Raw genomic sequence first — 25,669 nt, forward strand, 5'->3', positions numbered from 1 at the left:
CCCAAGGGAGGGCGGGGCCAGCGGCGCGATGGCGTCAGACGCACGGGGCGGAAGGGGACACGTCGGCGTTGCTGCTGCTGCTGCTGCCGGGGACCCGGATGTTCCAAGATGGCGGCCGCGGGGACAGGAACGGCCGGAGCGAGAGGGTCTGTTTTGAGGGGAAAGGGAGGCGTCGCCGCCGCCGCCGCCGCTGGCCGGAGCTGAGGAAGGGGGGTCCCTCCGGGGACGGAGCAGGTGAGGAGAAAAACCCCCTTTGCTTGCAGGAGAGAGGAAGGAAGGCCCCGGAGGGGAGGGGGCTGGGCGGTGGAGCCTCCCCGGGCAGGGGCAGTCTACCTCTGTGGGCGCCCCAAAGGGCTGGAGGGCCTCCTGTGGAGGAGGAGGGGGGGGAAGAGGAGATGGGGAGGGGGAGGTCCTTCAGGGAGGGGGGGTGAATTTGAGGGGGGGGGAACAGAGGAGGGGGGAGAGGGCCCCCCCACCCTGGGATGCAAAGCTGGGCCCTTGGGGTGCTCTGGGGGGGGCACAAAAGGACACCCACACCCCCCAGGCTGCAAAGGCAGGCCATCCCTGGGAGAGACACACACACACACACACACACACCCCTCCCTCTGTGGAGAAGGTCTCCCTGGGAGGAAGAGAACCTCGAGTCTATTTTCACACACACACAAAATAAGATTCCCCAACTTTGGAGCAGAAGGTGGGGGTGAGAAGAAGGGGGGGGGCCTCGCTTCCTGCTGGGGAAGAAAACACACCTTGCCTGCTTTTAAATATTGCCTTTAGAAGTTAAGAAGAGGAAGGATCTGCAGACAAAGCAGCCTCCCTGGATTAATCCCGTCATCTATTTATAATAATAATTTATAGTCGTTGTAAGTATATACACAGTATACCCATACAACGGAATTCACGAAATGATCTGTCCGTCTGTCTCATGTTTGTATTCCCTTCCCCCGCCTTTCTCCTTTAAAAAAAGGGACCCGAGGTGGGGGGGGAGCGGCTGACCTCCTTCAAAAAGCTGGTCCTTGAAAGCTAAAAACAGGTATATGTAAGGATATGGGTTTTTTAAAAAAGAGGACGAAATGGGGGTTATGTTAAGAAGGGTAGATAAAACCAGTGCCAAAAACGGCTGGAGGGGCTGAGCACCGACCCGATTTGGGTCCGCTTGCCTTCCTCGGTCCGTGTCGACATGTTCTGCTCTGGTATCTCTCGGTGAGATGGATTTCGTAGGTAGATAAACAAAAAGTGAGCTCTTGGCTCGGCTTTCGGGCCCGGACGGGTTGCCCTGTCCAGAGTCCATACTGCGACTCGTGGCCGCGCACGAGGCTTCTGGGCAGAGAGACCTGATGTGCTGAGAACCGGATCGCACCCCTTGAGGGTGGAGGGCAGGTGTCAGGATGAGGGCAGAGTTCAGGCTCCTTCGGCTTGCAAGATATTTGGGACTTTGACTTGCAGAACCTCCAAATGCCTCCCGCTTGAATGTTTTTTTTAAAATAGATGTTATGAACATGCAGTTTAAATGTATTGCATTCTGTTGTGTTTTATTTCTTTTATGTCACTTATTACTATAAAAAATATTGTTGTTACTGTTATTATTATAGGTGGGATATAAATAGAATAAATAAATATATTATTATTATTATTATAAAAAGCAACCGCAGCAACAACATACAGAGACCTGGCCATGAAAACATCTTGCTTGTAGATGAAACGTACCTGAGGGGTCCCCATAGTCATCGGGGCTTTGGGAACCATATCAGGACATTTCATGTAGTATCATAAGCGGTTGCAGATCTCAGAGATCACGCCATCAGAGCTACAAAAAAACGCAGCAATATTAGGAACAGCATACCTACCGCGCTGATATTTAACAGATGCTTAGGTTTTTAGTTAAAAATTTGTGTATGTTATGTAATACCAGTCTGTGCTTTTATAATTTTGATGGACTGTGGCTGGTATTTTTGAATAATAATAAAGTGTGGTGGTTATAATGGTTGCTGCGTGTTTCTGGATCGCAGACCTGAAGCTCATGAAACCGTTAGTGGACTTGAGGCAATGGTTGTGCCAGACGTGTTACATGGCACAACATGGCGGTTGCAGTCTTGGACAACTTTAAATTTTATTTGAGCTTTGGCAGCTTTGCGTTGGGGTTGTTGAAATTGGTACTCAGCTCTTCCTTGTGAGCGGAGGCAGAGGATTTTAAGGAGTTTTGTCTGTCTGTCTGTCTGCCTCATTATCTTTTATATGCTCCCCCATTAGAGGGAGGCAGGGCTGTTCAAGCGTGAACGCTTTCCAGCCCTTCTGACGTGAGCAACTGATAAGAGCCTTGCTTTTGTTCACTTTTTAAGGAAGCTGGACCAAGGCCCAAAGCCACGGGTGCTTTGAAATCCGGTGCTTCCCGACTTCCTCCACTCACATCTTGCCACACAGCCAGGCAGAGGAGGAACCCACTCTGACTGGAATCAGTTTGGGTCTCGGGGGCTGGAATAGGCTTGGGTCCTTTTAAGGAGAAAGGCGGTGTAAACATATTTTTCAATAAATAGGCTGCTCTCTTTAAAAAAAGTCCTCCTGGGCAGCCTGCCACTCATTGCCTGAAGAGAAAGGTCTTGGCTTGCTTGTGGAAGGACATCCAAAATGGGGCCAGCCTGGCCTCCAGTGGCAGGCTGTTCTGTAGGCTCCGGGAGCAGTAAGGGCTGCGGCATTCTGGGCCTTCATTTCCTCCTCCAGGGCGTCCCAATCCTCATTCCATTTAAGCTGTACAGGAAACATTGGAGAGCATTGCAGTAACTTCCTCCCGGAAGCATGAGTGGCAGGAAACGACGGCCTAGAATGCCACAACCGGGGAGGAATAGGCCCTGTTCCAGGCGAGTGAAAGAGAAAGGCCTGGAAATCCCACATTCCTGCCTGGGTTATTTCTTGATGAGTTCTGAGAACTGGAATCTGACAATGCAAACGGCACATCCTTCGCTTGAGCTGCCATTTTTCAGGATCCCGCAGAGACGAGGGTCGTGCTATACGAAAGGTATTGATCTTTGAGAAGTGGGGATTTTATGTCAGAACGCCATTGGTCAAGCGTACGTTGTGATATTTCTGGCTGTGTGTATTTCATGCCTCTGGCGATGGCTCTAACCCTTTGCCCCTGCTCTGCCTTTTCCAGCGTGTTCGAAGACAGTCCTGTCCGTGTGCTGTGTTTGTGAGAGTCCTACACGAGAGCCGGCGAGACGCGGGCGATGCAGCCTCCACCGCAAGCCGTCCCTCCCGGGGCAGGGGGCCCCCCTCCGTTAGCGGCCTCACGGAATATGTACTGGCGCAGCAGCCCTTTGAGCAGGCGGGCGAACCCTCCGGCGGGCGCCACCCCGGGGCTGGTACGACCTGTGACAGACCCTTTTGCCTTTGGCGTGCAGCCGCCGCGAGGCTCCCCTTCAGGCAACGCAGCCAAAGGAGACCCGCTGGTCATGCCAGGTTTCCCCCCGGCAGCCTTTCCTCCACCCGCTGCGGGCCAGCCGCCTCCACCTTTCTCTGGGGACAACCCTCATGGACTGAACTCTCCTTGGCCTCCTCTGAGCTCTCAGCCTGGAGCCAGCAGCGCGTTTTCAAGGACGGCCGCGTCATTTCCCGCCCACGTGGCAGACAGGGCGGAGGCACGTCCCGGAGCAGAGCAGGGCCTCGGCCACCCTGCGGGACCGTTTGACTCTTCGGGCGCACGCGAGAATTCGGTTCGCGGACACCAGGGTTCGGCTTCTCCGCCCGAGAGACCCCCGAGCGAGCAGAATGTCGGCTGGAGCCCCACCCACCCTAGTTTGGCCCCGTCGGCGTTGTCTTTCCAGCCTGCTGTGCCCCAGTGGATGGGGCCCCACGGGAGCCTGCCCCCCCAGGGTCATTCATACTTGCCCTACCCAGAGCCGCCACCTCAGAACGCCGCTTACACTGTTCCTCCGACGACCGTTGGGATTCCCCAGGCCGGTCCTCCTCTGGATCCTTATCCGAGTCCCGCGCAGCGTCCTGCGGCTGCCCAGGGCGCTGCAGAGGCGCCGTCGGGGGTCAGCGACGCCCCCAGCGTGTCGTCTGCCCAGGGGGCCCCTTGGCAGAACCCCGGAGGTTCCAGTCCTTGGCTGGGTCAGCTTCCTCAGGAACACTTCTATTTGCAGCCCTTGGAAACGACCCCGACCCCCCTCCATCCCTCCTCTCAGGAAAGCGCCCCTCCAGGCCAGCCTCGAGGCCGCTTGGAAGCCGCCGGCGAGCCTTGCCCGGCCGACACCGATCCGGGGACCGTATCGATGTTTTTCAAAGGGGAGGAGGCAGAGAACGAAGAGATCCTTTCGTCAGAGAGAAGAAACCAGGACGGCAAAGCGGATTTTGAGGCTTCCCAGCCGACGATGGGGCACACCTATTACCAGCCACTGCACAGTAGTCACCAGATCCCGGTGGCCGCTTTTGCCTCGGCGCAGCCTTACGCCGCGCCAGCGACGGAGGCCCTGCAGAAGGAAGGCGAGGCCCCGCCTTCCTTCCGAACGGCAAACGTCCAGCCCGGCGACCCCACCGCCTTCTCCAGAGAAGGAAAAGCCGAAGCCGTTGGCCCTGGAGCCCCGCTGTACGAGAACGTGGAAAATCAGGAGTACGTTCAGAACCAGGAGGTTCTGCCGAGCGAGCCCCCGGCCCAGAGCCACCCCTCCCCGGGGGCCGCGTCCGATTCGAGCCGGTACGCCTTGCTGTTGGGACCCTCCCTTCCAAAGAGCAGCCTGGGGAGGAGCAACATGGAAGGAGGACCAAATCTAGAAGCCCCCGACGCCTTGCTCCTGCAGCCCGTCCGTCCCGACAGCGTCTCTTCCAGCTACAGCAACTTGAGCCACCGAAGCCTCTCCTGCGCCAGCCGGCCCCAGGAGCCGGGCACTTTCATCCAGCAAGAAAGCGGGAAGCCCGAGGAGGAGGAGGAGGAGGAGCCCTCCTCCTCCTCCACCCCCTTCTTTCAGCAGATCGACTCCTCGCCTTTAGGGGGGGACGCCGGGGAGCACAACCCCAGCCGGAGTTACCGTGGCCTCCTCTCCCAGGCCCCCACCCCCAGCCCCCCCAAACCCATGGGGGTCTTTCAGACCAGCGCCAACAGTTCGTTCGAGCCGGTGCGGTCCCAGGGGTCGGGCCCCAAACCCCTCGAGACGGACCAGGCTAAGATGGTGGCCGAACTGAGGGAGAACCCCCCAAGCCAAAGGAGTAGCAAGAAGAGCCCCGCCGTGCCCGTGGCGTCCCCAGGGAATCTGGAACAGCCCCCCGACAACTTGGAAACTCTTCTCCCCTTCCAAGCTCAGCCTCTGATGGCCGCCGGTAACCCTGGAGGGGTGCCACAGCCCATCAGCAGCTCCGGCGCCACAGACAGCGTGCAGTCGTCCTCCGAGAGGAGACCCTCGGCTCGGGTCCAGGGAGCGGTGAAGAAATGCGAGAGCCCGGCCACGACCCTCTGGGCTCACAACGAGCTGCCCAATTTTGGCGGCAACGTCCTGCTCGCCCCGGCCGCCCCGGCCGTGTACGTCCCGGCCAAGCCGGTGGTCCAGGTGGTCCAGCCTCCGGAGAGCGGGCCGCCTGGACAGCAGCGCTTCCCGCCGCGCTCCGTCCTGGCCCCTCAGGCCGGCCACGTCGCTTCGGAAAACCTGGAGAACCCCCCCAAAATGGGGGACGAGGAGGCCCTTCGCTCCCAGGCGAGTTCGGGTTACGCCAGCCTCCTCTCCTCCCCGCCGACCGAGGCCCTGCAGAACCCGCCGGTCGTGCTGGCCCAGCCGAACCAGGGCGGCGGCTTGAACCAGCTGGTGAATTTCTCTCTCGGGCATCAGCTGAGCAAGAACGAAAACAGCCCTTTAGCGAAAGACCCCGCAGGGAGCAAAAGGCCCATGCCGAGCGGACTGAGTAGCAGCCATGCTTCGGGGGAAAGCGGGATCTTCCTGACGGGGCCGCCGGGATCCGTGCTTCACGCCTCGGCTGGCTTGTCAGATTCTAACTCTTTGCAGGAGCCTCTCGGCGCTCCTGAAATTGCCATGCATTCGCCTGCCGGTTTGCTCATCAGGCAGCCCGCCTCTCACCTCCCGCTCAACCTGGCTGCAGAAAAGCAGACCTCTGCTCCTTCAGAAGCAGGACTGCCTCCTGAATTTGGGAGCAAGCCCGGGACGGGGGTGGGCGCCCCTGGTAACCCAAGGGTGGCGCTGGGGCCTGGAGGGCCGGCCGGAGTGGCTAATAACAGCCACCCTGGTCGCTCTAAGAACAGTCTGACCAGCCAAGAGTTTTCCCAACCGGTGGATTATACGGTCGCCAAGAGTGTGGAGCAGAGCGGCGCGGAGAGCGGGCCTCAGGGCCACAATCCGTTGCTGGCTAGTAGCCAGTCGATGCCTCAGCCACCCGGCCCGATCGGCCAAGCAGAGCTAGACGCTCATCAGAAGCGTTTCTACCAACAGGTCACGAAAGACACGCAGCCGCCGGCGCCGTCCGACAGAACCCTCCCTCTGCAGAGGAAGCCGACGCCGGCCGCGTCAGCCTCCCAGGGGGCGGACCCTCCCTTGAACCCCCAGGGGCCTCCTGGGGGCAGCTCAGCCCCACCACTGGGACACAGACCTGGCCCCGCCGGCCCCCCAGAAGGGAGCTCAGCCCTGCCCCCGGCAAATCCTGCTCGGTCTCCCCCTGATCCTCAGCAGGGTTCATTGGGCCAGCCTCCGCCTGCTTCCACTCCGTCCGGACTGCCTTCCGCCTCGGTAGCGGGCGGCCCGAGTCATCCGCCGCAGCCCCCTTCGCAGCCGGATCAGCAGCAGCCCCCACCTCCCCAGACCCCCCAGAATGCCTTCGCAGGGCCACCGAACCCGTATTACTACTACAGACACCCTTACGACGCCTATCCCGCTGGCTATCCTCCACCCTATCCTCCAGTGGATCCTCGCACGGCCCATCTTTACTACCAGGTAGGCCTTCCTCCTTTCCTCCCCTCCTTCATTGAAAGAGCGGGGATTCTCTCTAGCAGAGGGGCGGGGGAAGGCGGGCAGTTGGCCTGTATCCTAGGAATCCTGGACTGGGGGGGCGGGGAAGCCCCTGCGGTTTGGGAAGGCCGAGGTTTCTCTCCCTTGCTGCTGAGCCCGTCTCGCCCCTAGGAGGACGTGTATAGCCGTTACGACCCTTCCTACCGGCCATACGGCGGCACCGCAGCCTACGGGGAACCTAGCAGTTACCAGTACGTGGAACCCGAGCGCCCCAGTTCCAGAGCTAGCCACACCTCCGACCGACCCCCGTCCAGGTGAGCAGCTGTCCGGGGAGGGGGCCGTCTCTGCAAGGCGGCAGGAGTTCCTCTGACAAGGCCCTTTGAGCCACCCCTGGTCCCCCAGAGCGTCTTCGAATCACTTCCCGAAGTGCAAGGCGCTCTTCCGGCTAGTCACATAGAATTTGTGTTGGAAATCCTTCGCGGCAGGGCTGGCATGCTGGGCGTCCCCTTTCCGTGGTGGGTTTGCCGGCGTCTTCAAAACAAAACAAAGCCCTGCCATTTCTCCTTTTTTCCAGACCGGGGTATCCTGAGGATTATTATAACGCCAAAAGTGGATGGAGCGACTACTATGCTGATTATTATGCCACTGCCTACGATTACGGAGGTACGGCCCGCTCTGAGGTCTTCCGCCGAACCTGTCTTTGGAATTGCTGATCCGTCTAATAATTGACCACACGAAATATTTGTCTCGCTCCCCTTTCTGTAGATGCAGACATATTGAACGAGCTCTTCGGAGTTCGTAGATCTGTTTTTTCATTGCCGTAGGAGATCATTACAGTAGGATTTGGTGCCTCGGCTTGGTAGACAGGATTCAGCCTAAACGCTGGCTTCCTGTTGCCCTTAATGATGCGTCCTGCACTCTGGGATGATGGAGGACAGATCCTGCCCCTCCTCTGTAGGACCACCTTTCAAGTCTTTGAAAAGGGCTCTCCTCTCTCTCCCTGAGTCTTCTTTTCTCAAGGCTAAGCCTGCCCAGTTCTTTCCGTCGTTCCTCCTCCGAGGGCTTGGTTTCCAGTCTTCTGTGTTTACCGGGCCACGTCAAGAGAGCCAGGAACCCTTTCATGGGATTGAAGCTATAGAATTATAGCTGGTAGTCTGTACCTGATGGAGAGGCAGGTGGTTTGCCATATCCCTGCGTGCAGAGTTTTTAGGCTGACCACCTCTTTCCCCCCCCCCCTTCTTATTTCAAGACCGCTATCCGTCAGCGTATGATCCCCGGTATCGGGACCTCAGAGCGTACGACCAGCACTACTGGTATGACACGGAGCAGCGTTCGTACCCAAAGAGGGAGGCGTATCCCTACGGAAACAGGTTCGTGAACATTGGAGAGTTTAAAGGATGCAAACTGTTTTGACAGCTTGGGTTTAGTAATCTTTCTTGAAGCATCGGATTCCCCAGGAGGGAGGTATTAAATGGGCCGAGGGATTCACTGGCCCTTTGCACAGATGTAGAAGTCCTCCTAAAACAGTAGAAATCAAAAGCTGGAAAGAAAACGTTTGCATTGCAGTTTTCTACACGGTGGAACCTTCCATGCATTTCTTTGCTCATTTTAAAAAAGCAAGGACAAGGAAGAGGCTTAACTTATTGAAAAGATGGAAGACGGTGATATCCTGTTACTTTAACTTCTGCCGTGTAAGGCTGATGATGTCAGTATCCAGGGTTTATTTTTATTTATTTTTTTGGTGGGTTTTTGGAAAATTAAAACTTCCTGATTCTTGGCTACTGGGATAGCTTTGGTTTTGAAGGCTGTGTGAAATCTGGCATGTTGAGTCGTAGCTGCGCCTTGGGTGCACAAGCAAAAAAATGGAAGCGCGGGGAAAGGTTGAGGTTCCATCACAGCTGACAATGTCTTGTGGGGTTTTTTTTTGCCCATCGTCCAGCCACGACCGGTACGAAGATCACTGGCGATACGACCCTCGCTTTGCGGGCAGCTTTGACGAAGACCTGGAGCCTCGCCGGGACCCTTATGGGGATGAGTTTGACCGGCGCAGCGTCCACAGCGAGCACTCAGGCCACAGCCTCCACAGCTCCCGGAGCGTCCACAGCCGGCAGAGCAGCTTCAGCTCCCGGTCTCAGCAGGTAACATCGCCTTGGAGAGTCTCCCCCCCCCCTCGGTGGCCGGGGGCGATGGGCCTGGGGGTGTCAAGGCGCTGCTGCAGAGATGAACAGGTGGAACACCTGTGGCATACCGTCAGGTTCTGCAGCCATTCATGTGTTACGCGCTTAGGGCCAGAAAAGATGGGTCTGAAAGACCCATCACAAAATACAGGGGTGCCCCAGACAAAAAATGATCCCTGTAAAACTGGACCTCGGATCAGCACCGAACTCGGCACAGATGTAGCAGAAAGGGGCACCCTGCTCTGTGCCAAATTGGGGGATGTTTCGGCAAAGGGTTTTTGAGTTGTGATTTTCTGTCACACAGCAGTGGTGTCTACTCTTGGGCCCGTTCGCCTGGTGAACAGCACGAGGGTGTGACATCCGGCGCCTTTCTTTCCTTTTTCTCTTAAGTTTGCTTCTGTTCTGAGGTGACCGTGGCTGAACTGACCCCCAAGTTGCCACGGACAGCTGTCCTTCAACCCAAGTTCACCGTTCAAGTTTTGTGTGTGCCGTCTTTTCTGCTGCTGCTACTGTTTGATTTGTTACGACAAATGCCTCTCTGTGTGCGTGTGCGTGTGTGTTCCAGAGCCAGTTGTATAGAAGCAATCATGACCTGACAGCTGCCGCCTACGACGGCGAACACCCAGCTGCCTCGCTCCACGCAGATTATTACCCTCACTATATGAACCCACCATCGTTGGCCGATTATAACCATTCGGCCCAAACGGCTTGGTCCACTATGGAACAAGGTACTGCCGAAAACGGGGCTGTGTCAGGTTTTTTTTTGGGGGGGAGAGGAATTTGAGAGCAAAGAGTCTTCTTTCAAAAGTTACATACAGTATGATCGTAGTATCTTGGGGGGGGGGGATCCAAGGGTCCCTCCCCAGCAGATGCCGAAAAAAGCAGAAGTGTGGGGTGCTGTCCTTTGCGTGGTCTCTCTCTCTCGGTGGTTAACGTGTCCCTCTCTTGGCTTCCCTGCCACAGTCCCCTCCAGGCCGCTGACCCCAGAGAAGTTCTCGGTGCCCCACATCTGTGCAAGGTTTGGTCCTGGGGGCTACCTGGTCAAGGCGCTTCCCAACCTCCCCTCGGAGGGACAGCCAGCTTTGGTGGAGATCCATAGCATGGAGGTAAGTGAGGAGAAGGACCCCCACACCCCGGGGCCCGTCCCCCATCCCACCCTTCCTGCTACCGCAACCGCCACACTGTCTGTGTGGGTGAGAGTAAACGTCAAGAGCTTTGAGTGTAGCGACAGAGAATGAATGGGCAGCGTCTCTGAAGGCCCTTGCTTTAGGAATAAGAGTCGGTGCAGATCAAGGGTGTGATTCTCCCTTTTGGCTTTCCCCCGTAGATGATCATGCAGCATTCGCTGGAACAGGAGGAGATGAGAGCCTTCCCCGGCCCTCTTACCAAGTAGGTTTTCCAGGGTCACAATTTTGGCATTATTGATGCTTGTCCGTGCCGTCTCAAACACGCGTCTCCTGGGCTCTTGTCTGCTTTCCGTTCTGTGCCAGCCTCGCACGTTGCCTTTTCGCCACCTCGCAGCGGTAAAAGAAGGGAGGAACGTGGCCACCATTTCTGACTACATTAGTTGGGCTGGGTTTACAGGGGTGCAACGTTGTCTTGCTTTTCCTACATGTTTTTCCACGGTGACATGTAGTACTTCACGGCTGTGATGGAGTAAAACATGAAATACCGAAGCTCAGGAAGGGAAGCGGGCGAACCCCATCTCCTGCCTTAAAGGAGCAACCCAGCTTTCTCCGCACGTGGCCAAAAAACCTTTGCCTGCCCCTCGGTGGTCCTGCGCCCTGCTTGCCTCTCGCAGGCACGCTGGCTGAGGGCTTGCATGCTCATTCCCGGTCTCACTGCAGCCCTCTTTTCCCTCCCACCCCCTTTTTTTTATAGAGACGACACCCACAAAGTGGATGTCATCAATTTTGCCCAGAAAAGAGCCACACGGTGCTTTCAGGACGAAACTCTGCTCGACAAGGAGTCTGCCCGGCTCCTGTGGGACTTTGTGGTTCTACTCTGCCGGCAGAATGGGGTAAGTTGGTGTCCAGGGTCTTCTGCTCAGCCTCCAGCCTTTGCAAGGGCCCTTCTGGTCTCCCACGGACCAGTTCTTCCAGCTCCCTCTTAATTCCAACCAGTTCTTTCCCCAGGCCAGCTTATGAGGTACGGCGTCCCAGACCAATCCTCTTTTTTTTTTTAATGCGTGAATGTTTGTTTTGTTTCCAGACTGTGGTCGGGACGGATCTGGCCGAGCTCCTGCTCCGAGATCATAAAACGGTCTGGCTCCCCGGGAAGTCGCCCAACGAAGCCAATTTGATCGATTTCACCAACGAGGCTCTGGAGCAGGCGGAGGAAGAGTCCGGCGAAGCTCAGCTGTCTTTCCTGACCGACAGCCTCATCACCACCATTGACAGCCTCGAGAGGGAGACGGAGCGGTTCCGGGAGCTCCTGCTCTACGGCCGCAAGAAGGTGAGCGCCGGGGCGGGCTTTCTGGCATCGCACGCTCGGATCGCGGCCCAGAAGGGAGGCAGGTCGCCTTCGTCAAAGGCCCCTCAAGAGGGATTCATGCCCGTCTTCCCGGTTTCCACAGGATGCTTTGGAGTCGGCCATGAAGCACGGCCTCTGGGGCCATGCCTTGTTGCTGGCTAGTAAGATGGACAACCGGACTCACGCCAGAGTCATGACCAGGTAAGACCTCTCGGTGTGTCTTTCTTCAACACATTCCTAATTGACCTATACACAGGAGGACTCCCTTATCCATGGGCTCAATACCCACTGATTCACTCATCCACAGTCTGAAAATATTAAAAGGAAAAATCCCAGAAATTTATATTTCTAAAGAGATCATCACCAGAACCAGTCACTAGAGGGAGCCAGAGACCATGCTGTGTATAGTATTTGCTACATTCCTGTGATGGCATTACCAGAACTCGGCACAAGAGGGAGCCAGAGACCATGCTATGCATAGTATTTACTATTGTAGTAGCGTTTGCTATAATCTGCGTTTTTCAGCATCTGCAGTGGGGGGGTTTGGAACTGATCCCCCACAGATATAGGGGTCTTGCTGTACAAAACCGCCTACCTGTATTTTATTTATCTTGTGCATCTTGTCCCTTGAAAGTCTGTAAACGTTTCTGTCTGTAGCGAGGATGCTACTGAGTTCTTCCTGATCGGGACAGGTTCCTTCTTGACCTTCAGGACCATTCTGTCTGTGTTTGTTTTTCCCCCTCCAGATTTGCCAACAGCCTCCCAATCAACGATCCCTTGCAGACGGTTTACCAGCTGATGTCGGGGAGAATGCCGGCAGCCTCCACAGTGAGTCCCGAGAGGCAGCGGCCGTCAGAGGCATCCTCTGTTGGCTCGGATTAGGGGGTCCCTTTTTTGTGGGGTACCCAAGATGGAATGTCTTCTGCGGCCAGTCCACAGGGCAAGGGGTGATTTCGTGTCCTCCAGCGACCCTAAGATTTCTGTTTCTCACTCCTTTTGATCCTTCCCCCTTTTAACAATACTGGTTTTTCTCTTATTTTTTCTGGTGCTTTAAAAAATTGTAACATTTGTTGGGTTTCAATAATATAACAAGAAATAAACAAAACATAACTAACAGATTCACCCCCAAATAATAAGAAAGTAATAAGAAAAAAAAAGCACAACACAATTACAACAGATGTCTTGGAATGATTTACCTGATTTTCTAATTTATTTTACGTATTGTATTGCCCCATTCCTCTCCAAAAATACATCGATTCTTTAAAGTCGTTAATATTCTATACTCCTGTTCTTTATCTTAATTTTGCAAGCTGATTTATCATTAATAGCCACGTGCCGTGCGTCTTTATGCCATTCTTCCGTATTAAGCCAGTTCTTATTTTTCCAATTCTTTGTGAAAATTCACCTTGTTATGGTTGCCCTAAGGATTCTCCCTTTTTTCTTCCTGTTTCAATTGATCGTTATTAAACATATTCGACCGGGCTGTCATGGAAGATGTATTTAAAGTTCTTCTTCCCCCCCAAGATTTCTGTTTTCTCCTTCTTCCTGTAGTGCTGCGGAGACGAGAAATGGGGCGACTGGCGACCCCACCTCGCGATGGTCTTGTCCAACTTGACGAACAACATGGATGTGGAGTCGAGGACGATCGTCACCATGGGCGACACGCTTGGTAACCCACCGAGGCCACTCCGGGAAAGGGGGGCGGCCTTCCTTTGGGAAAGGGTCCCCTTCTGCCTCTCCCTCCCACCTTGGATTTATTCAAAGGGCCTCGTTCGTTGACTGCAGGGATGTAGGCGACGTGCGCCCTGGTTCCTCAAAAGGCTCCTGCTCTTTTGAAGCAGGAGTGGATTTTCAGGGCAGCAAATAAGGAATCCCAGTCGGGCAGCGTGCCTGGAAGACGCTTGAGAGGCGATGCCCAGAATGCCATTTCATGGGACAGGTGGATTACATTCCCCCTACAGGCGGGAGCTTTAAAGAGGCAGACATTTTATTTTCAGGTCTCCCCCATTCCTTGTTTTTCGGGGGGGTTTCTTACAGCTTCAAAAGGTCTCCTGGACGCTGCTCACTTCTGCTACTTGATGGCTCAGGTTGGGTTCGGCGTGTACACAAAGAAAACCGCCAAATTGGTGCTGATTGGTTCCAACCACAGGTGAGGGGAGACGGATTGCCTGCGAGTATTCTCTCCGTGTATTACCATAACTAGCCACTAGAGGGAGCCAGAGATCATGCAATCTACACATAGCAGGGTCTCTGCCTCCCTCTAGTGGCTAGTTATGTTAAATATATTGTGAACATAACATATTTCTAGGGGGGGTTCTGTTTAATATTTTCACACTGCAGATAAGTGAAACCATAGATACTGATCCTGCGGATACATGGGTCCTACTGTAATAATAAAACTTGCTGGGGAGCTATCTTGAAAAATGTAGGCTAGGATTTTGTCTAATCCTACCTTTCTCCCCTCTACGTAGCACATCACCCGCATCAAAATTGCCCCCACATAATGGATACTGCTGACCAAGTTTGCAAAAATTTAGATGTGTCGCTCTGGCGGCACGTTCCCCTTCTCTTTCCTTAGCTTGCCCTTTTTGAAGTTTGCCACCAACGAAGCCATTCGGAGGACCGAAGCCTACGAATACGCACAGTCGCTGGGGACTCAGCCATGCTGTCTGCCCAATTTCCAGGTTCGGGTCTCCCTCTTCTTACTTCGCTCGGGCCTTTTTGAACCGCTCTGGGCTCGCGGTCCATTTCCGAGGGCCGTTGCCCTCGAACGGGCTTCAGGGGTGCAACACAACCCGAGGTTTCTGGCTGCATTTGGGAGCCGTGTGCTTGAATTTGTAGCTCAACTCCCTTGGTTTAGGTAGGAAAGAGGGAACAGTGGTTTTCTCCAACTCCGTGGTTCTGTGATTCTAGGGCTCTGCTGTGACCCGTGAGCAACATTTAGCCCGTTGCAGGGCTGCAGCTTTTATGGGGTGATGCTCAAAAACCACCACCCCAGCTTTGAATCTTCCTGAATCCTGCAGGTTTTCAAGTTCGTCTACGCCTGTCGACTCGCCGAGATGGGGCTCGCAGCCCAGGCGTTTCATTACTGTGAAGTGATTTCCAAAGCCATCCTCAAAAATCCCTATTATTATTCCCCCGTGCTAATCGGCCAGGTGATCCAGGTAGGGCACGTTCTCAAATGTTCGCTGGGCTCCTTAAACTTTTCTTCAGCTGTTGAGGACAGCTGATTTACTACCACCACCACCTTCTGTGTCGGAACTTTCTCAGCCGATACCACCCACTATGCTCCCCCTTTATAAGGTCCCAAGGCTGAATCCGGTTCTGAGCATCAGCAGAATTGCTGAGTGACTGGAACGTTGTATGAATCGGCCCTCGTGTAATCCCAATGACTCATTGGTTTAAAAGCCCGTTCGAATTACCTATTCTTCTCCGTCTGTTCTAACAGGAACAGTTGATGAGGGTTAGCATAACAGTTCTGGAACCTTCTGTGTCTTTCTTTTCTCTTACCACTCCCTTCTGTTCACAGGTTTCCGCTCGGTTACGGCTCTTTGACCCTCAGATAAAAGAGAAACCAGAGCAGGAATTATTTATTGAGCCTGACTGGTTAGTACAGCTTCGACACTTAGATGGACAGATCCAGGTGAGTGTGCCACACGCTTCAGCCACCGACCGTGCTCATTTTGTTTGTTGAGGGCTCCCGTCTCCTTGGGGGTTTAGTGCCAAGGCACCCTCTGTGCATGCTGAAAACCGCAGATAATAACAAACGCTATACATATGTAAAGAAAATAATCCAGATTTTTTAAAAAAATATCCTTGGTTTCATTTAGCTGTGTTTTGAAAATATTTAAAATATTAAAAGAAAAAAAGGAGAAATACTGTACATACTTTCGCAGTGTATTTACCAAAACTGGCCACTAGAGAGAGCTGGAGATCACACTATATATCCCTGTTGTTGGAATCCACAGCATGGTCTCTAGCTCCTTCTAGTGGCCGGTTTTGGTAAATACATTGTGAAAATATGTATTTCTGGGTGTGTCTGGGGTTTTTTTCCTTTCCTTTTCCTGTGCTATAAATAGTCTTTGCTATCATCTGCAGTTTTAGGCATCGGCCGGAGGGAGGTTTGGAACTGCATCTGTTACTGATCTGGGCCCCTTTCCGTTTTGCGGCCCGGACGGAGGGTTTGAGGTTTTGCCGGGGTGATCAGAAGTGACAACATCTAAGGAATTCTCGAGTCGTGTCTCCCTCATCTGCCCCTTTTTTCTCACGGCAGGAGGGGTCTCTGGCTTACGCACCAGGGAGGTCTACGCCCCAGCAGTACGCCTGCAGCACGCCGAGCTCGGAGCTGGACCGTGTGAGCCAAAGTGAGGGAATGGGAAGCAGCCAGGAGGCGAACGCGGGCTCCGAGAACCCCCTCCTGGCCTCTTTGCTGCCTGGCGTGACCCATGCCATGCAGGGGGTCCGCCTGATGCCTTCAGGTGGGTGTCCCGCCCGGCGTCCTTGGGGAGAGCATCGGGGCAGGGAGAAGCAAGTCTCGGCCACCGAGCCTGTTTTTCCCAAGTTGCTGCTGGGGAGAGAGAGAGAGAGAGAGAGAGAGAGAGGTTTATTTATTTTCTATTAAGGGCTGTATGGCATCTTGTTTGTTTGCTTCCTCCTCTCTGTAGCTCCTCCAATCATCCTGGACGGTTCCTCGTCGGCAGTGGCTGCCTCTTCCCAACCAGAGGCCTCGTCCAACGCCGTTCCTTTCTACCCGGCGGCGCCTGCTGGTGTAGGGCCGGCCCCCGGCTTCCCAGGACCCATCTACCCTGGGGTGCCAGTCCCGCCGGCGGGCCCGCCACCCCCTCTGACCTTCGGCGACCTTCAGCCCCAGGAGTCAGGGGTCAGCCAGGAAGCAGGTGTGCTATAGGGAGGCAGGCGGGCGGCAGCAGAGGGGTTGGGTGGCTTTCCTCGGCGGGGCCGAGCCCAGGAGAGCCGTTGGGGAGGGGGGGACCCTGAAGGTCCTCCCGCCTACCTGCCCAGATTTGATCTCTTGGCCTGAATCCTGTTGTTGGCTTTTCTGTAAGCTTTGCGGGTTGGTGAGGTGCTGGAACACATCTTGGTTGCAGGCCTGGCCCGGGGGACTGGGCAGCTTTCTGTGAGTTTCACAATGACTTCTCCCTTGGTGCCGTTCATCCGTGGGCTTCCTGCAGAGTCAGTTCTCCCTCTCCCCCCCCCCCCGGTGAGAAGGCCGGGGCATTTTCTCATGCTCTCTTCCTTCCCTGTCTCGGCAGCACAAGGGGCCCCTCCAGAGTCTCACGTTTGGAAGCCCGAACCCAGAGAGGAGGACTTCTATGCCAAGATGGCAAGCATGGTGACGTCCCGTCTTCTTTTGCTCCTAGAGGCGCGGAGGGTGGCCGGACCTGGCCCCTGGGGGGGGGGGGGCTACAAGCCTGTTTGAAGGCTCCCTTCTCTTCCCTCTGCCGGGAATCAGGCCCTTTGCCTCTGCTGGGGAGTAACAATCTCCTTCACCTGCACATGACCAAGCGGGAGGGCTCCCTGGCAACCGGCCCAGCCTGCTGCAGAAAAGGCGCCGTGTGGGTCTCGCCCCGTCCTCCTCTCGAGACGTCGGCTCTCCCGCTTCGCTCAAAAGCTGGCTTTGTGTCCGTCTCTCCAGGGCCCGGGCCGGCGATCCAGATCTACCTCCCAGTCTTCAGGCCACATGGTACGACTCGGTCTCATCAGGTCTCTTCTTTTACCGCACGACTCTCCAATCCGTGGGATCAGTGTCCACTGATTCACTTACCCTGCTGCCTTGAAAGTACTAAATTAAAAAAGAAACAAACCTAGAAATACATATTGAAGTCTTATTTCCAGAGTGGATTTACCAGAACTTGGCTGTAGAGGGAGCCACAGACCAGGCAATGTATCCCATTCCATACTTCCCTGTTTTTCGGCATCCCGATCCGGAGGGGCTTGGAACTGATCCCCCCGCGGATACCATGGTTCCTATTGTCGCTTTCCCCCTCTTTTGTCCACCGCGTCCTGTCTCCCCGTCCTGCCCTGTCCTGCGTCGCCGGAGCCCGTCGTCCCTCAAGAGTGAATCGGGTTGCGCTTGTGCTTCTCCCGACAGGGCTTCGGCCAGCGGTCGCGAACCACCTCGGAGTCCTCGGTGCACTCCGTGGGACGCGAGAGGCAGAACTCGGCCGCCAAGCAGCCTTCTCCGCCTCCGCCCTCCATTCCGGAAGGGAAGGAATCCAAAAAAGAGTCCCGGAAGGAACCGGCGCCACGGAAAGTAGGTCGGATCTGGCCGCCCTTCAGCCGAAGCATGGCCTTGCAAACCCTCAAGGAGCGGCATCCGAGGGATGGGAGGGGGACGAAATATAAAAACCCCAAGTCTTGTTTTTCTTCTTTTTTCAGAGCGGTGCGACGTGGTTCGGCTGGCTGATGGGGAAAGGCAGGAACGAGGCTCACCTCCCGGACGATAAGAACAAATCCGTAAGTGGTTCCCCCCCCTTTTTTTGGCACCATTTCTTTGGGGGCCAGGGGCCTGAGCGGCCACACTCTGTTCTCGCCAGCTGCCCCCCACCCACCCCCAAGGTTGAACCCAGATTTCAAACACCGCAGAGGGTCAGAATGGACCTCTGCTTGTTAAAAAAAAAGAAAGAGAAAAGCCGTAAATTTCACTCCGCCCTTGGGCTTGGCCGCCCTCTGCATCCCCGTCTTCTTCATAGCTGGGTCCTTTCGTAACCCGAAACGGGTGTCTCTTTCCAGATTGTTTGGGATGAGAAGAAACAGCGATGGGTCAACCTGGATGAGCCAGAAGAAGAGGTCAGTGGCCTATTGAGCTCGTCCTTTTCCTTTCCTGCGGTCAAGCAATAAAACCGTACGGCAGAACCCCCTTGATCCACCGGATCAGTATCTGCTGGTTCAGTTATTCACAGTCTAAAAATATTAAAATAAAAATCCAGCCGAATATATGTTTTTTAACAATGAACTTCCCAAGACTGGCCATGAGCAGGAGCCAGGAGCGGTGCTATGGATAGCGTTTGCTATAATCAGGGTTTCTCAGCCTCCTCGGTGACGGTGGGAGGCTTGGCATCGATTTCCTCGTGGATACGGCAGTCCTACTGTAGTTGAACTAAAGGATTCTCAAACGCCTTTTCACACCTCCCTTCCTAAGACCCGGCGAAAAGCTGTCTTTCCCCCTTTCGCCTCTGAACCCTTGCTGGTCTCACTCCTCCTGTCTCCTTTTTCTGAAGCTCTTCCACAGAGCAGAGGCGGGTGGTGGAGGGGGGGAGAGTAGAGGGATCACGGCTATCCCTGCCAGGACGTTCCTCTCCAGGTAGCCGTAGCTGGGCTGTCGGGAAAGGCTAGAGACCCGACCCCAACCCCAACCCGGCCTTCTTCCTTTCCAGACCAAGCCACCGCCACCGCCTCCCTCGGGCTTCCCTCAAGTTCCCCAGGCAGCACCTTCTGGTCCGGGAGGCCCCCCGAACTCTTCCGTCAACATGTTCTCTCGGAGAGCAGGTATCCGCACCGTTTTGAGAGGCCCTCGAAGCCTCTTGCGGGGGGGGGGGGGGGCGGAATAACTTGGCTCAGCAATACGACAAGCGAGAAGGATCTGGGGCTGGTTGTAAGCTCCAAAGCTGGGAGAGCAGCCCGCAGTGCGACGTGGCTGCTCAAAAGCCCAAGGCGATTTGGGGGTGCAAGAAGTACAGTCTTAAAACGCCCTCAGTCCCGCTAGTCCCTTTCTGTTCTGGTGAGGCCTCCTCTCGAGTCCTGTGTCCAGTTCTGGACATTTGCACTTTAAGAAGGATGATGACAAAACTGGAGCAGGTTCAGAGGAAGACCACCAGGAGGATCAAGGGATGATCAACCCTTGGGATTCCTGCCCTGGGCAAGGGGTTGGACCTGATGGCCTTACGGGGTCCCTTCCGACTCCACGATTCTAGGATTCAGTGGTTCTGTTCCGACGTTGGATTCCAAGCTTTGTGGTTTCCCTGTGGCTGGCCAGGCTTCTCGCCAGAGGCCCTGGGCCAGAGGCATGGCTGCCCCGTGCCAGCGTCCAGCTGTCTTCCCTTCTGTCCTTTGAGCCCCCCCTCCCGAGAGCTTGAGGGGCCCGGCTGGGTGGGGTGTGTTTTGACATCTGGACTGTGGCCCTGGAGCGGCTCGTCCTTCCCTGGTGCTCAGCACCAGGCGGGTCGGAAGCCAGCGCCCCAGCCGGACCCTCCTGTCTGCTGCTCGTCTCTTTCCAGCGGGAACCAAAGCCCGATACGTCGACATCCTGAATCCAAGCAGGGCCAAATCTCCTGGGGCTGCCCCGGCGCCCTCCGAGCTCTTTGCCCCTCTGGCACCAATGCCCATCCCGGCGAACCTGTTTGTACCAAATCCAGGTGAGTCGAGCAGGAGGAGGAGGAGGAGAGATAGAAAAGTAGGGAAAAGTAGTCATTTCTAAGTAATTACCACTGTGGGATTTTTTTCTTTCTTGAATGGGGAATCATGGGATTTGTGGTCCACGGAATCCAGAAACCCCACCCCTCCCGGTGAAGTTGCGCCACAACCCGAGGAGTAAGGGAGTCTGCCTGGGTCTTTAAGAGGTCTTCCTCTTAGGAAAAGGTGCAATGCCAGCGTGGCCGAATGTGTGAGGTTTCTTTTCCCGTGGCAGGAGAGCCGCAGCCTCTGGAGGGCAGCGTGGCGGAAGAGCCGGGGCCGCCGGGAAGCGAACCGGACCCAGACGTGGCCGCAGAACGCCCGGTAAGCTGGAGCGAGCCGTGCTTCTTCCTCACAGAGGTGGGAAAGGCCGAAGAGCCTTGCCTGCAAACGGTCGCAGCTCCATGTCCGCCGAACAGCGATAACGTTGGACGGAAAGGCCTTGCTTGCTTTTTTTTTTTTTTAATGCTGAATTGTCAGTGGCGAGGAGGGAGTGGATGTCGGCAGGGAAAAGGATGGGAAAGAAGATGGATGTGGTGCACATACAGTAGGAGCAGAATATCCACGGGTTGTCAATTCCCAGCCCTCCTGTGGATGCTGGAAAACTCGGAAGTCTCGGAACGCTATCCGTTGCGTAGTCTCTGGCTCCCTTTAGTGGCCCATTCTGGTCAATACGCCCTGGAAATACTACCATAGTATTCCCACCATAGAGTATTTTTTTAATCTAATGGAAATTGTAACGCTTGGCCTCCCACACACCAAAAAAAGAAACACCATTCTCTCATTTCGATGCCCCGTTTGATGCTTTGTTTTAATTGCTTCCTTGAATCTTTGGTCCTGCTCGGTGGTTTTTATCTCCTGTCTAACCTGCTGCTTTGCTCCTTTTCTTCAGTACTTAAATTCCGCCGCCTTTCCGCCCGGCCCTGAGCTCCCTCCATTCCAACCGGAGGGCTCTCGCTCTGGAGAGGTAGGTCTCCCTTGCCGGGGCCACGGTGCTCAGGACCTCCGGTCGAATATCCCAAAGGCCGGGAGGCAGGCGGTGGGGAGTTGAGGGTTTCTCCCAAATCAGAACCGAATGCATACATTTAATGGATAGGGTGGAGCGTTACTAGAGGTACTTTTATTATTTTGCAGCCACAAGACTTACCATGTAAATGCGCCTTTGTGCGCACGCCTTAACGGATCCTTCCTAATCATACCAAATGCAGTAGGACCCCCTGTATCCACGGGATCAGTGCCCACAGTTTCACTTACCTGCGGTCTGAAAATATTAAAAATATTTGGGGGGGAAAATAACCTAGAAATACATATATTTCAGAATGCACTTACCAGAACTGGCCGCTAGAGGGAACCAGAGACCACGCTAGGTGTTCTTGTTGGAATACATAGCATAGTCTCTGGCTCCTTCTAGTGGCCGGTTTTGATAATACATGATGAAAATAGTGTTTTTTTCTGGGGTTTTTCTTTTTCTTTTACCACGCTATGTAAAGCATTTGCTATTACCTGCAGTTTTCAGTATCCTCAGGGGGGGCTTGATCAACCAATCTGCCACGGATACAGGGGCCCAACTGTAATTTTTGTTGTTTTTTTAGCATGGGGGGGGCGCGTTGCTCAGTGCCTGAATTTGATTTATCATGTTAAACTCCATGAAACTACTAAACTCTTACAAATTGTATGCAGGCGTTGCCTGTAGCTGCATCGTAGGTGTTTATAACTTGCATTGTGTAATTCATACCATTTAACCCTCGACGCTGGAAAGCACCTTTTTTCTTTTCCTTTTTTAAAAGTGAAATAGGGTAACTGAGAGCTTGAACCAGCGGCCTGCATGACGCCTTTTGATTCCTTTTTTTTGTCTGTGTTTTTTGTTTGTTTGTTTTGCTGTTTTGTAGCTTTCGCGCTCTAGCTCAATGAGTTCATTATCACGTGAAGTCAGCCAGCATTTTAATCAGGTACATTTGGCTGGCTGTTCTCGCTCACCAGTGGCTGCTCTCCTCTTACTCGTCTTCCTTATTTTAGTTTCCGTTTCTTCATTCGTTTGTCATCCTCACTTCACCTTTTCTCCCACTCTCATTTTTGCGGAGCTAACTTGACACACTGGAAGATGAAGTTTTCCTTCTGGCCTTCAGAGAAAGGCATTTAATGGAGCTTTTCTTCTGGGGGGGGGGAAAAGCTTGTTTTTAACTCAAGACTTAGGCCTCGGGGCTCAGGACTTGGTGCCAAAGTCTCAGAGTTGGGACATGGCGTCAGACTCGAAAAAAGAGAGGCTGTAAAGGGTGAGCTGTTTTGGAAGCTGCTGAACCCGGATTCGCAGCACGGATGCAGAGAGCGGCTTTAGCTCCCTGCATGATCCCCAGAGTCCGTGCGGAAGGCCAGGCCGTGTTTTGGGCTTAGCATGGAATTGGGGTCTCAAACCGGAAGCCAGGTTTAGGTTGAATATCAGGAAAAAAAACTTAGAGCAGAATGACAAGGGAATCCATGATCTCGGGAGGCAGTGAGCGCTCAAATGCTGGAGAAACGTGGACCACCCTCGTTCCGATCTGCTTGGGTCTGTATTCCTGCCCTGACCAGGGGGTTGGACTGGATGGCCTTCGAGGCCCCCTTCCGACTTGGTTATTCTAGGATTATTCTACGTCAAGGAAGAGCTTCATCTTTGTTTGCTTCCCGGTTCGCGGGCTGCCGGGGTGCCCTGGATTCTCACCCCAGCAGGCTCCGGAGCGAGGCACGAGGCTGATTAACCGGGCTAGCTAACCTTCTTGCTCTCCTTTTGCATGCCTGCCCCCACCCACTTGCCTGCCGCGAAGGATCCCTTTTTCAGGATGCTGCATGTGCCTCGATCTGGTCACCCCCCTGTGTCACGGCTGCCGTGGGTCCTGTGGATATACAGTTTCCTCAGTGGCTAGGGACACGTGGATTGTTCTTGTGGCACAGCCGTCTCCTGCATCCTGATTTTGGGGGGGGGGGGCACCGGCATTGTCGTGTGTCCTGTCCAATATGCCAGTCAGTCTAGAGGAGAAAAGATTATGTCTCCTCCACTAATGGAAAAATCTCTCTGTTTTCAGTCACCTTCGGGAGGACCTCTGGCAGGTGTGGTCCAGTTTTATAACCCTTCTCAGTTTACACAGGTAAGGTGGGGGGACTGTTTATTCTTTACATTTGCTTGTAACTCCCCTTGAAAGAGTGAGATTCCTTTTTATCCCTGTTTTTACTTTTTAAAATTGCTTTAATTTTTAAAACTAAAGGTATGTTAAAAAAAAACATAATGAAAGAAAACACAGTACAGTAGGACCCCCATATCTGCGGGATTCTTATCCACGGTTTCATTTACCCACAATCTGAAAATTTTAAAAGAAAAAAAACCTAGAAATGCACACTCAGTAAGATATCCGCATATATCAGTGAAAATATTTTTATGTAACAAACCCTTCTTCCTTGTGAATACATAGAAGACTTTAATATTCTTTTATCCTATGTTTTTCTCCACCTCGGTATGTATTTCTTTTGCCGAATCATATTCCCATAACATTTTAAGGACATCTTGATGGTCCTTGGTGTCTATTAATATGTTATAAACTCTGCCTCTTATCCATCTCGTTTTACCCCCTTTTTTACCAATGGGAAATTTGAGGGAGTTCCTTACATATTAAACACATAGCCAGATATAAGCATTTCTGTACAGTGATGTATTTAAATTGTGCAAAACCCCAAATCGTCTCTTTTTTTCTTCATGTTTGTGGGCTGTTTATTTCTTGTTGCATAGGTTAAAAAACTGGATTCAATATGTTGTGTTGTCTTTCCAGCCTGCTGCAGGGCCGGGAAGCTCGAGACCCAGCAGAATCGGACAGAGGAAATATCCCACCTTAAAATAGCCTCCAGCAATTCTGTGTTCTGGGCTGTCGTACGTGGATTTAAAAGGACTTCCTCAAGACTCTCGGCACACGAACTGGTCCACTCTCGCGCGCTAAGGAGGACAAACCATACCCGCAGGTTTTCTGCTGAGACTCTGACCTATATAAATTACCAAATACACCCTTTTAGGTAAAAGCCAGCTGGAGCGTTTTAACTTCAGAGAGAGAGAGAGAAAGAGAGAGAAATCAACACAAGGGAGTGAGAACTCTCCTCCGGGAATTGGAGAGGAAGGGTGGCATTTCCCCTCTCTTGTTGACCATGTGGATACTCTTTGGCGATTCGCGCTTCCTTGAAGAAAGGGGTATTTCCTCATAAGTAGGGAACATGAGTCATATTTTTGTCATTACAATTCGTGGCCTTACCGGGACCGTTTTTATGCATCGAAACCATCCGCTGGGTTGTACCGTTTCTTCGAAACCTTGGAGATCCTTGGCTGGGATTTTTTTTCTTTTCACGTATTAAATGCTCCCTTCCCTCCTCCTTGGAGGAGGAGGAAGAGGAGGAAGATCACAGCTCATCCAAATAAACAGATAGATGTATAATGAATGGCAGGAGGGAAGCGAAAACTGTGATTTGTGATCTAAGGTTTATAGGTGGACGTGGGGTTTTCTTGAATCTGTACGTAAGTCTTGTGTTTAGGCTCCTTGTAAAGTTGAGCTGTATCGTCCGCGCGAGAAAAACTCTGTACAGCCGGCGGCGCGGCTCCCTTCCTGGCGATGAAGTGCAATACGGATCGTTCTCTCTCTTAAAACTCTGTCACAGAGTCGGCATTTAAGGCCGTTAACGGCTCCAAGCGGAGTTGAGCTCTTAAAAAGTGCAGCGTGGACGACTATTTGGGGCTCCTCTGTGATCCAAATGGCTGCAAGGTCCATTAGTTAGCCATCGCCACCACCACCACCCCCCCCCTTTTACTTCAACTTAATTAGATTTGCATTCGGGAAGCCTGTCCAGCCGTAGACCTGAAACGCTTCTCCTTTTCCTTCGGGATGTTTCTTAAGACTCCCGAGGTATGTTACGTGAACGTCCACTTCAACGCAACAACCCAAGACGTATTTGGGACCGAGTTCCCGTGGGTAGAGCGAGTTCGGTGTCTCGGCACCGTTACTGCTTAATGGATAGAAAACATGTTCAGCTGGATTTCTTAATATGGACTCTCAACATTTATTATTATTTTTTTTTGTGGGTCAACCCCCACCTCTCTGAGATCTGGAAAGCCTTAAGATAGATGGCGAAGGGATGGCGATCCGGAGGATTTGCTGACGATGCACGGCCGAGGACCCCGGACTTTTCCGGACGACGGGATGGCCTTTCCGGATTTCCCCCCTTTACGCCGCGCCGGGTCTCCGATGCTCTCTCTCTCTCTTTCCTCCTGCGTAGACAGACGGCCCGCTTTTCGGTTCATAAAAGGCTCCCTCCCGCACAGAGGGCCGCTCCGGTCCGAAACGTTGGAATCGACACTGTACATTCTGAAATAAAATTATTTTGCGCTCTGGAGCACTTTTCACATTTTACTTGGCTTGTGGTTATTGGGGGGGCGGGAAACAGCAACTCTACACGGACGGACGCCTCTCAGTGCCGGGGAGAGATTGTGGCGGTTGTGCCGTCAAGTCACCCTCCGAAGCCCTGCTTGGCTCTTGCAAACCCAAAGCCGGGGGGGGGGGGGCGTCCTTTTAGGCCAGCGGGATGGGTCCTCACCTTGGGTTAGTTCTTGGACTACAACTCCCAGGAGCCTTTGCCACCCGCTGTGCTGGCTGGGCCTTCTGG

General features: G+C 53.8%; 1 protein-coding gene across 3 annotated transcripts; it reads left to right on the forward strand.

The window, feature by feature from the left end:
* The first annotated feature begins 29 nt into the window (after nt 1-29).
* Nucleotides 30-25,399, forward strand: SEC16A (SEC16 homolog A, endoplasmic reticulum export factor). Of its 3 annotated transcripts, XM_020794798.3 has the most exons (32): nt 30-234; nt 3,149-6,926; nt 7,113-7,255; nt 7,516-7,604; nt 8,191-8,311; nt 8,881-9,079; nt 9,684-9,846; nt 10,082-10,224; nt 10,446-10,507; nt 11,000-11,138; nt 11,330-11,572; nt 11,694-11,791; nt 12,337-12,418; nt 13,142-13,259; nt 13,628-13,739; nt 14,169-14,274; nt 14,614-14,754; nt 15,120-15,233; nt 15,864-16,068; nt 16,255-16,485; nt 16,861-16,940; nt 17,244-17,291; nt 17,700-17,861; nt 17,987-18,064; nt 18,341-18,397; nt 18,985-19,096; nt 19,825-19,962; nt 20,235-20,323; nt 20,892-20,966; nt 21,889-21,948; nt 23,059-23,121; nt 23,797-25,399. In XM_020794798.3, exons 2-32 carry the CDS (start codon nt 3,222-3,224, stop codon nt 23,863-23,865), a joined length of 7,245 nt encoding a protein of 2,414 aa, XP_020650457.3. In that variant the 5' UTR covers nt 30-234; nt 3,149-3,221; the 3' UTR covers nt 23,866-25,399. The 3 variants fall into 3 exon arrangements, with proteins under 3 accessions (XP_020650457.3, XP_072840829.2, XP_072840831.2); XM_072984728.2 differs by lacking the exon at nt 21,889-21,948; XM_072984730.2 differs by lacking the exons at nt 20,892-20,966; nt 21,889-21,948.
* Nucleotides 25,400-25,669: the final 270 nt, after the last annotated feature.

The sequence above is a fragment of the Pogona vitticeps genome, chromosome ZW-PAR, assembly GCF_051106095.1.
Source record: "Pogona vitticeps strain Pit_001003342236 chromosome ZW-PAR, PviZW2.1, whole genome shotgun sequence".
In the NCBI taxonomy this organism is placed as follows: domain Eukaryota; kingdom Metazoa; phylum Chordata; class Lepidosauria; order Squamata; family Agamidae; genus Pogona; species Pogona vitticeps.